Source organism: Salvia hispanica, chromosome 4 (assembly GCF_023119035.1).
Source record: "Salvia hispanica cultivar TCC Black 2014 chromosome 4, UniMelb_Shisp_WGS_1.0, whole genome shotgun sequence".
NCBI classification, from domain to species: Eukaryota; Viridiplantae; Streptophyta; class Magnoliopsida; order Lamiales; family Lamiaceae; genus Salvia; species Salvia hispanica.
This window is the reverse complement of record NC_062968.1, coordinates 48,747,125-48,763,875: the sequence shown is the minus strand read 5'-3', so window position 1 is coordinate 48,763,875 and position 16,751 is coordinate 48,747,125. Positions and strand designations below refer to the sequence as shown.

At 33.7% G+C, this 16,751-nt stretch overlaps 1 protein-coding gene across 1 annotated transcript; it reads left to right on the top strand.

Moving 5' to 3' along the window:
* The first annotated feature begins 8,224 nt into the window (after window positions 1–8,224).
* On the top strand, window positions 8,225–13,850 carry LOC125224020 (auxin response factor 4-like). Its single transcript, XM_048127359.1, is given in 14 exon segments — window positions 8,225–8,919; window positions 9,007–9,215; window positions 9,352–9,408; window positions 9,717–9,902; window positions 9,989–10,073; window positions 10,141–10,231; window positions 10,718–10,882; window positions 11,408–11,530; window positions 11,601–11,676; window positions 12,147–12,309; window positions 12,392–13,104; window positions 13,198–13,388; window positions 13,481–13,623; window positions 13,626–13,850. Coding segments are annotated over 14 exon segments (2,316 nt in total). The 5' UTR covers window positions 8,225–8,843; the 3' UTR covers window positions 13,664–13,850.
* Window positions 13,851–16,751: the final 2,901 nt, after the last annotated feature.

The window sequence follows — 16,751 nt, the reverse complement described above, 5'->3', positions numbered from 1 at the left end:
TTGAATACTTGGATTTTAATTAGTCTTCTACTACTATACTAATATAAATTATAATTAATTGGTCCCTCTTCCAAGTTGGTCTATTACTCAATTCGCCATTAATTTAGTAGTAGTAAATAATACTACCTCCGTCTACACAACATAAACTAATACTCCCCCGTTTCAACTAAGTTGAGACATATTCCTTTTTGGGATATTCCAACTAAATTTATTTTTTTAACAAAAAACAAAATATTCAATCACTCTTATTTTATTCCACCATCTACTTTACTCTCTCTTTAATATTCCTACTTTATTCTTCTCTTCTACTTTTGAACACAATTTTTTAATTTTCGTGCTCAAAAGTTTTATCTCAACTTAGTTGCGACGGAGGGAGTAGTTTTTATCATTTTGGGGTGTCTACCAAAATTAGATCAATTATAAATATGGCAAGTTTTAAACAAATACTATCACTACACTGTCTACACGTCATTCTAAATGTGTTCCCCACAATCCACTAACATTATTTTCACTATTTTTTTTTCATCTGTCTTACTTTATCAATTGTGAAGTGCCACTTACAAATTTCTCTATTTTTCAGATTCAAACTCAAAACTTGCATTCATCCATCAGGGAGATGCATTCACCGTAGATTTTCGATATCTAAATGAAAACCCTCATGCAGTAAAAACGTGAGAATAAATTTCATTCCTTATTAGAAAATTTTATGACATATACAATTTCTTAATGGACGAGTGCAGGCGCATGCAGCTCTTGAGTTCGATGTAGTGTTGATAATAAATTAATGGCAAATATAGTAACTTTATATGTTTGGTGCAATATTCAACATTTATACAGTAAAAAATATGTTTATTTAATTTAATCAATCAATATATATAATCTACATTCTTAAATATATTTTCGAAGTTTGTGGTACCGTTTATATAAGACTATGATCCTTATACGATGTCATTTTGGTAATGTTACTAGAATGGTAAAAAACTAAAAAGAAATGGAAATAGTCAGAAAAAAAAAAAAGACAGATTGTGAAATTGCTTGTTGGGCCTTCATACACATTGTAGGAGAGACGATTGACTAATTGAAATTTGAAAGTAATGCTTCAACCACTGTCGCTGTCTTCTTTTTTCTTTTCTTTTCAGTTATTTGGATTGTTTGTGTGATTGAAACAACACAAATTTTTACTCCAAACTACTGGTAATTTAACAGAAACAATAGATATTATTGATAGTAAAAAACTAACATACACGATCAATATATGAAAACTGAAAAAAAAAAAAAACTTTATTATTCAATTTCCGGCAACAAATTTAATTTATGACATGACCCATCAACCTCTATTGCGAGATTTCGATTGCAGTATTTTTTTTGGAAATGGCATAGTATGTATATTGAAAAATAAATGAGATGGAGAGTCTTGGGTGAGTTGGGTAGCTGGGAATAACTAGAAGGAAATCCACCAACATGATATTTTTGTGGATCTATTATGTTGTACTCCTCAACAACTGACAATATTATTATTAGCTTTTAAATAGTTTGCGTATTTAATTATAATTATCAACAATGTAAAATATAAATTCTATTTTTTTCATATAAAACATTGACTTGGAATCTGATATGTTGAGCAATGAGGAGGCACTGACTTGTGAGCATTTCATTTATTTCGCGTAACAATATCCAAGAGAGAGTAATAGTAGTATTATTCAATCTAATTTAAATTAAATACACTCCTGTCTTTTCAAAGATCATGACAGCTCTTTTAACAATTTTGATTAGCATTTAAACACCTATTTAAACAATTAATCTATTCACTAGTAAGGAATGAATTAAATTACAACACCATTTGTCTTGGATTATAGTAGAGAGCAAAATGTCTTGTCTAGAATCTGGATGATTTCGTGTATTTTGAAGGCTGGTATTGGTACATGGACCAAACTTAAATTAATGAGTGGCAAGGAATAACAATTGACTAGTATCCAACTTGAGTTCAACTTAAAACTTAAAGTGTGAGAGTCAATATTAAAAAAATTCTTTTATTAAAACAGAAATTTAAAACATTAGAATTTAATCCAATTTAATTTAACTTCTAGGGGCCTTATATACGTATATGTACAGTACATTTATCTTTATTTGTTAAAAAACGTGTTAGTATATCGTAGGGCTGACAATTTTTTATCCGACACGAATTCGCACGAAGTTAACCCGACACGAACACGCACGTTTAGGATTTGGTTCTTATAGGGTCGACCCAATAAGAACCCTTAAATTTTGGGTTGGGTTGAGTCGGATTTGGGTCGGGTTGGGTTATCCATTAAGAAAAAAAATACTTATTTTGATTATTTCTATTAATTAAAATAATATATTAAATTTTAATTTTAATTATTTTTATTAATTAAAAAAATATTATAATTTTAATTTTATTAGTAAAAATACGATTAATACTATTATTAATTACTCCCTCCGTCCCAGATTTATAGTCACATTTTGCCAAAAAAGTCTGTCCCACATTTATAGTTACATTTAGAATTTTTCATATTTGGACATAAAATTTTACCCCATTATTCACTAAAATTACACCCAAATACCATTATCTAAATTAAAATAAATCAAAACAAAAATAAAAAACCAAAAAGTAAAAAAGGGACCCACCTTCAACCAACTCACTTCATTTATTACACACTCCATCATCTCACTTCATTTATTACACACTCTATCATTTCACTCCACCATCTCACTTCATTAATTACACACTCCACATCTCACTTCATTAATTATACTCCACCAATTCCTTAAAACTCGTGTCATAACTAAATGTGACTATAAATCTAGAACGGATGGAGTATTTTTATGATAAAAAATATTACTGCATACTGAAATTTTATTAAAAAAATAATTATTTTAACTTTATTAGTTAGATTTAATTTTAATATACTTTAATTTTATTATTTGGATTTAAAAATGATTTAAATTAATTATTTTAATTTTGTAAAATCTTATTTTATCGTGTAATATCAAATTTTAATTATATAATATCATATGTCGATCATTATTGTATAACGTTTATATGGTGTAGTAACTTACTATCATTAAAAGATGGCTGATATTTTTTTGGATGACACAAAATCCGCACGAATCCGACACGAATCTGTTTGGGTTGAACCCGATAAGAGCACGATGATTTGGGTTGGGTTGGGTTGGGATCCGATAAGGTTGGGTCGATATTTAGTTGACACGATAACGATCCAATACGCACAATTTGTCAGTCCTAGTATTTCGTCGACAAAAATCATCATTTATCTTTGTAGTATTAGCTGAAATATGTATGGGCTAATGAGAGAAGGAATCTGTGGAAAGATTTAAATAATAGTAAGAAATTTGTTGAGGAAATATAGTTTATAATGAGAAGCTAAGACAGATAAGGACGTGTGATTGATGATATAGATAGGGTAAGGGTACGATGAACGCGGGCGGCCTGGTAGGGCCCCTCTAGTCTCCCGACAATCATGGTTCGATTAAAGCAGATAAAACACACTGCTGCTGCACCACCAGACATAGTGGTGCTTCATGGCTTTCTTTCATTTGTTGTCTTCTGTTTTAATATCTCATACCATCTCTCTCACCTTTCCCTTTCCCACCAGTATCTTGGTATACGTGAATGAGATAAATAGAGGGGGGGATTGCGACTTTAATAAAGTGAGTGCAGCTGATTTGTATGATCATTATGGTCATGGACATGTACAAAATGGTTGGCGTGACATCTCCTAAAATGGATTTAGGTGGGATCGGAACCATTGCTTCACCGGAATCAAGCTTTAGAGGGGGATATCAATAAAACGAAACACACCGGAACGAGAGAGGAAGTTATGTGAATATATTGCTATGAGACTATATATATTCGAGGAGAGCATTTGTATTACTCCCTCCGTCCACGAATAAGAGTCTCGTTTTTCTATTTTGGTCTGTCCACGAATAGGAGTCACGGTTCATAATTACCATAAATGGTAATGAGACCTCACATTCCACTAACTCATTCCACTCACATATCATTTAAAACTAATATATACAAGTGAGACCCATATTCCACTAACTTTCTTCCACCCACTTTTTTTAACATTTCTTAAAACCCGTGCCGAATAGAAATGGGACTCCTATTCGTGGATGGGGGAGTATTAGTTTATCTTTGACCTCAGTCACACACACACATAAAAAGTTAAGAAATCTTAACCGTGTGATCACAAGTTTTGAAGTTAAGGACCATATCAAGGGGCGTTTGATAGTTACGTCATAGACTTGGTTTTATTAAATAACTCATGTTATTTTATGGCATGATGAAGCTGTCTTAATGTCTATGTTTCAATCTAAAATTTATCCATCATTTTAGTAGGTTAAACTAGCAACTTTAATTAGAAGTTGGATATAAATAGTGGGATTAAACTGCAATGTTGCTCTTCATCTTTCTCACTCTCTATTTGAATCGATGCAAGATTTTAACTAAATTACCAAGTACACCAGCTAGAAATACAACTAGCATAAACTACGACATGTATCATGATCATTATTTTTATGCTCTTTTTTAAAAAAATTATATTACTCCCTCCGTCCCAATTAAGTGGTGTCACTTTTCTTTTACATAGAAATTAAGAAATTGTACTGAATAAATTAAATGATAATAAAATAAAATAGGAGAGAAAAAAAAAGTAAGAGAAATAAGAGAGAGTAAAGTAGGTTATAATAAAAGTGATTAGATGTTTTATTTTTTTGTTAAAAAAGGAAATAACTAACTTTGTTGGTACGTTCCAAAAAAAATTATGACCAACTTAGTTGGGACAGAAGAGAGTACTATTTAGTCGTATGTATATCAAATTGAAGATCAAGATCTTTAATTAATACTCCCTCCGTCCCAAGGTATTAGACCAACTTTCCTTTTTGGGATGTCCCAACATATTAGACTCGTTTCCTTTTTTAGCAAAAAGCATCTATCTTATTTTATTTTCCACCTACTTTTTTCTCTCTTCTCTCTCCTACTTTTTCCCTCTCTCATACTTTACTCTCTCCATTTTAACTAATTAAATATCAATTCCTTAAATCATATGTCCAAAAGAAGTGAGTCTAATACTCCGGGACGGAAGGAGTACTACTTATTAGCTGGTTATTAAATAATGATAAATATACATATATGTACATAATCGATTTTTTTATAACATTTTACATTGAAAATTAAATTATAAACATTAATTTATTTAAAAATAAATTTCATACTAATCATTTGGCATCACTTCAAAAAAATTTACATAAAAATTTGTATATTTAGGAAAATGTATATTTTTTTTACTGAATATTATATAATTAATTCAAATCAAGCTCGAAATCATGTAACAATTTGATATAAAATTTCTATATCACTTCTTTCTTAATATTGCTACGTAATAATACAATAAAAAAAACTAATTTTAATTAAATTCAATTAAATTTAAAAATTTAAGGATATTATGTACATGTTCAATTTATGTACATTTACTTTTGCAAAGGTTATTAAAGTATATAAATTGATTTTCTGTTTTAAAAAATATTAATGGCAGTAATTAATTTGATTTAATGATTGGATACTGTACTTGGATTTTAATAATTGTACTAGTATAGCGATTTTTGTGTTCTAAAATCTCTTAATGAAGATTTGGTAGATCTATATACAAGCACATTCATAAAGAGATTTCCCGACTATTTATTAATTATTGAATGTAGATTATATATCAACTTTTCTCGACTATCCTCTAATGCCTATTAATTTATGAATGCATATAAATTGATTTTCAATATTTACCATTAAATGATTAATTTAGACGATACCATGTATTGAAGGAGGCATTGGCGGACCGTAGTTGAGGAGGGGCTTAAGCCCTCAATGATTTTTTTTTTTATACTTTTTTTCTATTAATTGTTTTTAAATTTTATTTAAATTTATTGTAAATTATAGTTAAAAAGCCCCTACAAATTATCTACATTACTCAAATGTATACATTAAAACAAAATTTAGAAATTCCAACCCCTATCAATAAATATTTCTGCGTCCGCCACTGAGAGGAGGTCTTGTCTAGTGTATATATATAAGAGGCTAAGGTACGTATATAAGTTACTATCAAAATGATCTTTTCCTATACTACTTATCCATGTGTAGGTCCTTAAAATAGAGAAATGCTATTTCCATTGTCAATGGCATAAATAGAGCTCCACCTGGTAAATAATGGGTGGGGTCATGTATGTTAACGCATAATTATCTTAATATTTATGGCAAAACACATTCTTAGGCCCTTATACTTTAATCAAAATGTTCATTAGGTCCTCATACAATTTTTTCGTTTTAATAGGTCCTTATACCTTTCTCATAAATTTCAACACATCCTCGTATAATTTTTTCGTTTTAGTAGGTCCTTATACTTTGATTATAACTTTTATTAGGTCCTTATACAATTTTTTATTTTAAGATATTCTTTTACTTTTATCTTATATAATAATTTATATTTAATTAAATTTAATGAACCTTTTAATTTTATTATTTAGCTTATCTTATGATTATAAATATTCAGAAAAACGTATCTTTCAATATAAATATAAATAATCAATTGAAAATTTGGATAGTTATTCTAAAAAAAAACTTCAATTTTAATCTTCAATAATCATAATTAATCTTTTTATTATTCTATGCAACTTATTGAGATTGTTGGATAACAAGATGATATTATCTTTATAGACTATGCTAAGTTAAATAATGAAATATTAAAAAGTTTATTCAGTTTAATTAAATTTAGATTATTATCCAAGATAAATGTAAAAAAAGTCTATTAAATAAAGATTGTACAAGGACCTAATGAAAGTTATGATAAAAGTATAAGGACCTACTAAAACGAAAAATTGTACGAGGACCTGATAAAAATATTGTCATAAGTATAAGGACCTATTAAAACGAAAAAATTGTACAAGGACCTAATAAACATTTTGACTAAAGTATAAGGACCTAAGAATGTATTTTGCCAATATTTATCCCATTAATTACTTTATGTTGTTGATATGATTATTATGGTGAATAATTACGAGCATTATAATAAAATAGATAAGGCCAATCAGAATTAGTGGGTGCACATCGAAATTTTAATTTCTTGGTAATATATACGGAGTGCACTAACTTATATTTATACGGAGGAGTTTATTAATAAATATACTTATGAATACGATATCGTAATTCTACAAATTACAAACTAAGGAATGTTGCATCAAATGTAATAAGTGTAAAACACATTTAGCTAGGTGTGAGAAAAAACATAGAGTACTGCTGTATGTTTTCTTAATATAATCTATTTTATAAAAATATACATATTGTTGATTTTTTATTTAGGGCTATTCTCCAAAATTAGTCTCAGTCTTGGAATATTTTCCCTTTTTAATGAGGTTTCCTTTTTTATTAACAATATTGTATAAATATTTTGATTTTTTGATTTTATTAATATTGTAAGAGTACTAGTGAAAAAGGTATTCTCTTTATTACATATTAATAGAAACGTTCCATTCTCTACATCCATTTTTAAAAAATAATACTAAATAGTTAAAATGAAAAAAAAGTAAAATAACTGAAAGAATAATGTAAAAAGGCTTAAGTATTATTTTTTAAAATGAGTTCTGAAAATAAAACGCTTTGCTTAAGTCGGAATAGAGGGAGTAGTATTAAATTATACTACGGAGTACTTTAACTTTTCATATTTCTATTGATGGCCACATTATACAAAATTAAATACAGTACATGTGAATATAATATAATTAAATTTACGCGAATGTAGTGCTATAAAATTTAAAATACGAAAACTATAGAACGCATAATCTACAAAATGATTGGAAAAGGAATTATGTAACATAAAGTTTGAAAACACAAAAAAAGGTGGTATATAATTTAATTATGGTAAACATGAGATGGTAATCAACCTTTACCACTTTTTTACCTCAGGGGATTTAAAGTCAAAGTAAAATTAATGACAGATGTGATTGTGGTTAGTATTCTATGATGGCAAGCATGTCTTGATATTCTTAAATGTCTTCTTTATTAGGAAGATTATAGACATTTTTGTCTGCATTCAATGGAGATCTCCTTTAATGGGGCCTCAACCTAAAAGTGACAAAGAAAAAATTGATAAACTTAGTAATTAGTGTAGAATTTTTTTACTATGAAATCAACCAACAAACTAGGAATCGAGCTCTGCTTGGGCTGTTAGTGTAAAATTAACATCTGTGATGCTATGCTCCTCTTTCCCTCTCTTTCTATCGCTATAATACACACAAAAACAGTCTTAATTCCAAAAGGGTACTTCTTTTGGTTCTGTGCTATGTCTTTTGCTGCTGATCCCTCTTCACAGAACTGCAAATGGGGGAGGAATCATATTTCGAATTTCTTGTTATTATTTGATACCCCTCTCACTTTCCTTTTCATCTTTTAGATTACTTCTTACACTACAAACTCTTTTGCTATCCTATCCACCCCCAAAAAACATACGACTTCCTTTTCTCTTTGCGCAACTTCTTTACCCTTCTCGCTCTAAAGGCGCCACCTTTATGGATTTCTTGCTCAAAATTGGCTTTCTCTTCAGGATAATTCACCTGGCTATTTTCCGTAGAGCCTTTGGAAACATTCTTAATTACTAATTCCAGCCTATTTCTTGATCAATGTACTTTGCCCCCTTGTTCCGTGGTGTTAGTTGCGTTTGTTTTTGTGGTCGTGTAATGCTAGAGTGACTGAAGTGTTTGCCTCAAGAAAAGCAGAAAGTTGGAAACCTTTTTTTTTTTTTTTTTTAATCTGGGAATTCATGGAATTTGATCTGAATCATGCAGTGAGTGAGGTGGAGCAGAATGTTGCATGTGTAAATGGAGGAGAATGCGAAGGTGGTAGTGGTGATTACGTGTGTTTGGAAACTTCAATTTCATCACCGAATGGCGCCTCTCACTCATCCTCTTCTCCCCCTTGTTCAGAATCTGCTCCACCATCGATATACGTGGAGCTCTGGCATGCTTGTGCTGGACCTCTCACCAGCTTGCCTAAGAAAGGAAATGTGGTGGTGTATTTCCCTCAAGGCCACATGGAGCAGGCTGCATCTGCCTCACCCTTTCCACCCATGGATATGCCTACTTTTGATCTTCCTCCACAGATCTTTTGCCGAGTTATCGATGTTCGGCTACTTGTGAGTGCTTTGTCGAGCTTTTGGTTTGTGTCCAATGCCTTGTTGGTTTTATTTTGGGGTGTGATTTCAACGTATAGTCTTGTTGTGCTTTGGTTTATTTTCTATCTCTGTGTTTTGGTTAATGTTTTTGTAACAGGCAAACAAGGAGAATGATGAGGTTTACACTCAACTGAATCTGCTTCCTCTTCCAGAGGTACTGTTGGTAATTATAGGTAGATGCATTGGTTTTTAAGATGGATGTGTGATTTTTGAAATTCATAATTAGTGAAAGAATTGGGAAATTCATTGGTGGTGAGTAGATTGCTTCTTGAGTTCTATACTTCTTTAATTCTTGGTTAGTGAAAGACTTGGGTCTTTATGATAGTTAATATTGGTTCTTGTTGTTTACGTTTCATTTTCTGTATAATTAGTGATAGACTGATAGGGAAGAAGGCCTTGGGTTGGTGCTAGAGAACTTGTGTGTTCAATTTTAGTGTTTGTAAAGTTGTTGTGCTGATGCAGATGGGAGGGGTGAAATTGGATGGCAAAGAGAATGAAAATTCAGACGTTGATGAGGACGGGAATGGTGTTATGCCTGCAAAGTCGACTTCCCACATGTTCTGCAAGACCCTGACTGCTTCGGATACCAGTACCCATGGTGGATTTTCCATTCCTCGTAGGGCTGCCGAAGATTGCTTCCCCCCTCTGGTTTGGCCTCTTATGATGAACAACACTTCAATTCTCTATTAACTTCAGTAAAGTTCATCTTGCTGAGGAATTACATTCCGTTATAGGATTATAAAGAGCAAAGGCCCTCCCAGGAACTCATAGCCAAAGACCTGCATGGAGTGGAGTGGAAGTTCAGACACATTTATAGAGGTATAAGGTTCGTGTATCACTCATTCTCTTGTTGGATATTCTGAGTGTTTTAATTATGGCATTGCAGGCCAGCCTAGGCGACATTTGCTCACTACTGGTTGGAGCATATTTGTCAGTCAGAAAAATCTTGTTTCAGGGGATGCTGTTCTCTTTCTGAGGTACATTTCATCGAGTTTTGCATTTGAGCAATAATGTTTCAGACTGATGCTTGGGAACACATTGAATAAAATCTACAAAGACTTTTTTACTGAATATATTAAATTTAATACTCCCCCCGTCTCCAAAGAGTATGAACTTTGGGTTTGGCACGGGTTTTAATGCATTATTGGTAAAGTAATAGAGAGATGGATAGAGAAAGTTTTTTAAGTATTGTTAGTGGAGGATGGGTCTCACCTCATTAGAGAGGAGAGAGTTTCCAAAATTAAAAGTCCATACTCTTTGGGGACGGACGAAAAAGGAAATAGTGCATACTCTTTAGGGACGGAGGGAGTATGATTTGAGGGAAAATAATGGAAATAAGTAAAATGCAGAATAATTATTGTTTGTGAGAAAAAATGGACTGATATTACAACTCAGGTTTGCTCTGCAGCATTCTTGTTGAAAGTGTTACTCGCCTTATAAGGTGTATTACCTGTATACTGCAGAGGAGAAGCTGGGGAACTACGGTTGGGGATTAGACGAGCTGCTCGGCCTAGGAATGGCTTGCCTGATTCGATCATTAAGAATCAGGGTTCTTATCCCAATGTCCTCTCTCCAATTGCCGATGCTATATCAAGCAACACTTCATTTCATGTTTTCTACAGCCCAAGGTACTGTTGTCCCATAAAACCTGTTAACAATTAGCATAACCTTCAGTATCTCTAGTAGAGTACCGTTCTAATCCAAATAAACATTTTATCCTAGCATTCTAGCAACCATACTTTATTGATACAACTGGCCCAAAATATAGTCCCCAAAATAATAGCAGTGACTAGAACTCTAGAATTTTATCATAAAAGAAAGATGATGTGTTCACAAATGTGATTGATTCAAGCATGGCTTTGAGGATTGACTGCCTGAGAGTTCATTCGAGGAGCTATTAGCTGTTTCTCAAATTTCTGAATCTCGCCATTGCCTTGCCCCCAATAATTGGAGCAACAAAAAATAATATGATTTAGCCATTTAGGCGATGAAGTATGTATGTGGCTAGAATTTGATGGGGAATATACACATGCAGGAAAATAATATGAACTCTTACTAAATGAGAAAGAAATCTCGTGACATGTTAGATTAAGTGTTGTACAATTAGCCTCTCTGATTATGTGGCATGTCTGCTTAGAACTATTTTTTTGCAGGGCAAGTTGCCATGCTGATTTTATTGTCCCCGTTGAAAAATATGTTATGTGTACCACCAGTAAGTTACCTGTTGGGACAAGATTCAGAATGAAATTTCACTTTGATGATTCTCCTGAAAGAAGGTCCCACATGAAATCTCATAATCTTAATGATGTTTTAGCGTCTGCGATGCATGCTGATTGTATTTTGCAGGTTCAGTGGGGTGGTGACTGGAGTCGGTGATATGGATTCCTATAGATGGCAGAACTCAAAATGGAGATGCCTGATGGTAGAGTACAACTTTATAACCAGGCAACACTTCTGTGATTTTGCATTTTTGCTGCTATTCTAGGGCCTCTATTTAATCAGTGTCATTACTCATTCGTTGTGTACCATCATAAATACCGAAACGGCTCATCTTCCCAACTTATAGCTCATATGGGATTAGATGTTAAGAATCTTTTTTAGTTATAACTTATCTTACTTATCTGTTCGATAATATGGAACTTTTTTGCTAGATTTAGGCCAACAGGTGGAATTGAGATTGGCATCTACTCATTTTTATGCCTTAAGTTTATTTAATAAAACCGCTACTACGTAAGTAGGTTTTACCCCCGGGATTGAAGCATAAATGCATCAGTTGTTAGTACTTAGTAGCAAAGATTAAGTGGTTTAATTTTTTCTGTTGTTGTTGTGATTGGATTTATCCAATCGTTTCTTGCAACTTCACTACATCCTTGTTACCGGAAAATGCTATAGGTTCGTTGGGATGAAGACATCATGAGTAACCACCAAGAACGAGTTTCTCCATGGGACATAGATTTCTCAGGTAACTATGCACCCCTGAGTATCCAGCCCTCACCTAGGACGAAGAAACTGAGGTCAAATCTGCATGTTACTCCGCATGGCAGCTCTATTGCTGGTGCATTTCTTTCCATTTGACTTAATTGTTCTACTATGCATTCTTACTCTGGGCTGACCTTGAAATCTCATTTTTTATGCAGGTGGGGGCTCTGTTTTGGACTTTGAGGAGTCAGTAAGATCCTCCAAGGTCTTGCAAGGTCAAGAAAATATAGGTCTTGTATCACCTTTCTATAGAGGTGATCGAGTGAACTGCCAGCTCGATTTTGGTATGCAACCTTCCACACCTAATCCTGTGGCGAACAGGATGGATATGATTAACTATGGCGAGTTTGTGAGAAATCACGCTCCCGCCAACTTCACAGGTTTTCTGGAATCCAATTGGTTTCCTAAGGTCTTGCAAGGTCAAGAAATTTGCTCATTCAAATCTCTCGCGGCAAGAAGTAGTTCGGATATAGGTGTTTGGTCAAAACCTCAACACGGTTACAACAGTCACAATCAGAGGCCGAGGCCGAGCTTCTATCCTCTGGCTTCAGAAGGTTCTAGAAGCATTCCGATTCATCACAAGAACATCCATACAGGAGGGCTCATACTATCCAACTTCTCTAATTTTCAGACAGAAAATCATGTTTTGAGCCCTACTTCGATTTTGAGTGGGACTAAAGCTGATGTAGGTCGGATGCCACATCTGACCAACGAACCAAGGACGCTGGAGAGAACGTCTGTCCTTAAACATATGAAGAATGAAAGCAACTTGAAAGAAGAAGTTCGTAGCTGCAAGATATTCGGTTTCTCTTTGACAGAAGATCCTGCTGCCATCAATCTACAGGGTCCTAACAAGAGGAGCTGTACGAAGGTACGTTCCAAGCAAGTTGAGCAGCGATGGCTAATTAATACTCTTTTTTCATGCGATGAGACTCGAAAGGGTGATCAGCATTCCTGCTCATAGGTTCACAAACAAGGTAGCTTGGTTGGGAGAGACATTGAGCTTTCAAGATTGAATAGCTATGAAGATTTGCTGACTGAACTTGAGAGGCTTTTCAACATAGAAGGCCTCTTGTGCAATCCTAACTACGGATGGCGCATACTGTACACTGATAGCGAGAATGACATGATGGTAATTGGCGACGACCCTTGGCAGTAAGTCCAGTGCGTGGGTTTTTTTGGGATATTAGCATGTAAAAATCGTCCAACTTTGGCCAAATTTTTGTTCTGATGTGTGATGAATGCAGCGAGTTTGTTGAGGTGGTAACGAAGATCCACATATACACACAAGAGGAAGTGGAGAAGCTGACCATTGGAATGAACAGCGACGACACCAAGAGTTGCCTCGAAGAAGCGCCACCAGCGCCTGATGTGTCCAAGTCGTCTTCAGTAGGCAGCCCGATTCTTCCCCTACTGTGATAAGTATGTGAGTTGGAGGTTCGTGCACATTACTAAACAAAGTGTTGTGTTTGTGTTTGTGTTCTTACTTAAGAAAACGATGTAGTTGAAATAGATGGATTTGGTTATTATGATGTTTGAATGCTGTTTGTTTCTCTCTTGTCACACTGTCTCCATGGATAGAGACATATAAGTTTGTTTGTGTTGGTTATCTGTCTCTATGCTTGATAAAACTCTACAAAATCACAAAGATCGACAAATGACCTACAATGACAACAAATAAATACTCACTATGTTCTATTAAATGTGAGGTGTTTTGTTTTTTGGGTGATCTCACTTAAAATGACATATATATTTTTTTAAACTGAAACATTATCTCTATCTATTTTCTTCTACTTTATTCACTCTCCAGTTAACTTACAAAACAACACTATATAAAATTATACGATGAAAAACAAATACTTCACTTAGCAAACATAAGTTTGCAAAGGAAAGTTATGTAATAAAATATCCATGAAAGAAATCGTGGTGGTGTTCATTCCTTTGTAGCAAGGAATTTCACCGAATCTAGTATTTGATTTGTTGGTTAAATTTTCTGCATGGTCCGTTGAATTAAGGCTGAAAATAATTGTTTTATTATCATGTAAAAATCAGTGATAATAATATGTGCGATACTATTTCAATATTAAATTATTTAAAATTTACTAATATATCCCTTAACCTTGGAAATATAGAAAAAGTCAAAGGATAGTTTTGAAATTTCCTACTATAGTATGACTTTAAATAACAAACCAAACATGTGATATCTAGGACTATAGATAATGGATCAATTTAAACACCACGAATAGAAATGAAAGATAAACTTCAATTTAAACACACCCTAGATCATGTATTTTTAGATTTATTAGGTAATGAAATTCCAATTGAGTCGGTAATGAAATCATGTAATTTTAGATTTATCAGGCATATTCCATTGGTTACCATATATACTCGATACCTACATTTTAAAAATTCTCAATATCAGACCATGACATGACCCTGACAATTTATTGGCCATCCATTACCTGACAGGTATCATGTTGGGTCAGGTCAAATAATATCTAACACCCGCTATTTATTTCGACACCCTAAGTTTAAGGTTTAGGACTTTCTATACTATGCTAATCACTATAAGTCTATTGTTATTTGATATTTGACTGAATGAAGTTTGAAAGTTTGAGTTAAACGTTAAAAAGACGAAGATTAAGACTCTTTATCCCAAGTTTCACAAGAAATTTGTTTTCCAATAGAAAAACTTTATACACTCTCCACTTAACCTTTAAGAGTTGTTGAACCCTTCTTAAACACCGAACTAGAGACTAAATTTGGGCCATCCATTTTCTTAATATTATGGTTAGGATTAATTTAATATTTTATTCAATAAATACTTTTATTTAATTTTTATTTTTTTTAATTTTTTTTAATTTTTTTTTTTAAAATTTTATTTATTTTATTTATTTTTTTATTTTTTATTTTATTTTATTTTCAATAAAAACTTGTTGGAGTAAATAATGAACTATATTCACTAAATAATGAACTAAATGAACGTATGTTATGAAGTAATTTTTCGCATTCACATCACTACGTACCGAATTTACTTCAACTGAAAGATAATTACGTCATAACACATTATGAAGTAATAAACAAATGGAATGAAGTAATAAACTAATAAACTAATGAGATGATGACGATGTTCAAAGCCTACTTGGCAGTCTCCGAAGATCCGGACGTCGGCACGAACCAAACCGGGGATACGTATTGGTGGCGCATCACTCGCCTCTACAATGAAACCCGGCCGGCGGGAACCATCTATCACAATGATAGTATGGTTCGCAATTGCAACAGATGCAACGAGGCAATTGGGAAGTTCCAGGGGATTTACCTCCAGAAGAGCGGTCGGCGGGGAGCCGGCACGAACGAGCTCGACATCGTCATCGCGCCTTGGTGGCATACCAACGGGAGGAGTTCAAACCGTTCAAGTACCCCGATTGTTGGCAGGAGGGGCGCCAACATCCGAAGTATAGGGGCGGCATAAGAAGATCCTCCTCCAGCTCCTCCAAAGAACGGTCCAAGTCGGCTGCCCTATCCGACGGCTGCCTCCAATGATATGGCTACCTAGCTTGCCGGAGCTAACTCGGGGTAGCCCCGACGCTGGCCCGAGCAGTTCCCGCCCGCAAGATGGAAGAAGGCGGCGGCCAACCGCTCCCGCGTCGTCGCGTCTCGACTCCATCCGTCCCCACCCCGGCCCCCGCCCCCGCCGCCCCCGCTCCCTTTGTGCCTCCTCCACCCCCGAACAACACGTTGTGGGCCATCTTGAGTCAACTCTATATAAACGATACATCTCGAATGACTCCGGATCAACTTGCAACACATGAGCAAATGATCCGGGGTCTCAAGAGGCAATTGGGGATAGAGGACTAGTCTTCCACGTGTGTAATTTTTAATTTGTAGGATTTTAATTATGTATTTTTTATTTTCTAGGATTTTAATTATGTATTTTTATTTTTTAGTATTTTAATTATGTAATTTTTATTTTTAAGGATTTTAATTATGTAATTTTTATTTTTAATGTATTTTTATAATGTAGAAATATTTTTAATAATTGGAGTATTTAAATTGAATAATAGAATGGTGGGACCCTTGAGCTTGTCCTTAGCTAAGAAGCACGGATGTGGGTGTTGTGCTCTTAGCTAAGGACAAACAGTAAAAGTGGGTTCGGGCCCACTTCCGTGCTCTTAGCTAAGAGCACATGCTCTAGACATCAATTCTTTAAAAGTAACTTAGTGAGTGTAGATATGTGTTAAGTTGATAGATCAACTTATTCTAAGTAAACAATTTCTCCAACGAAGTGTTCAGTTGCAAGGGAGCTTAAAACTAAAAATAAGTCTTATTTACCCTGAATATCTTAGAATGAATCTGGTGACACAAATGAAAGCAATTAAAAATCAAGTAATGAATGACTCTTGCCGCTGATGTGATATGTGGTCTTGCACTTCTTGCTTTTAATTTTTTTTCTGAAGACACTAAGAAAGGATAAGCAAGAACCATTCGTCCAGCTTCCTATTACTGCGAAATTAGTAA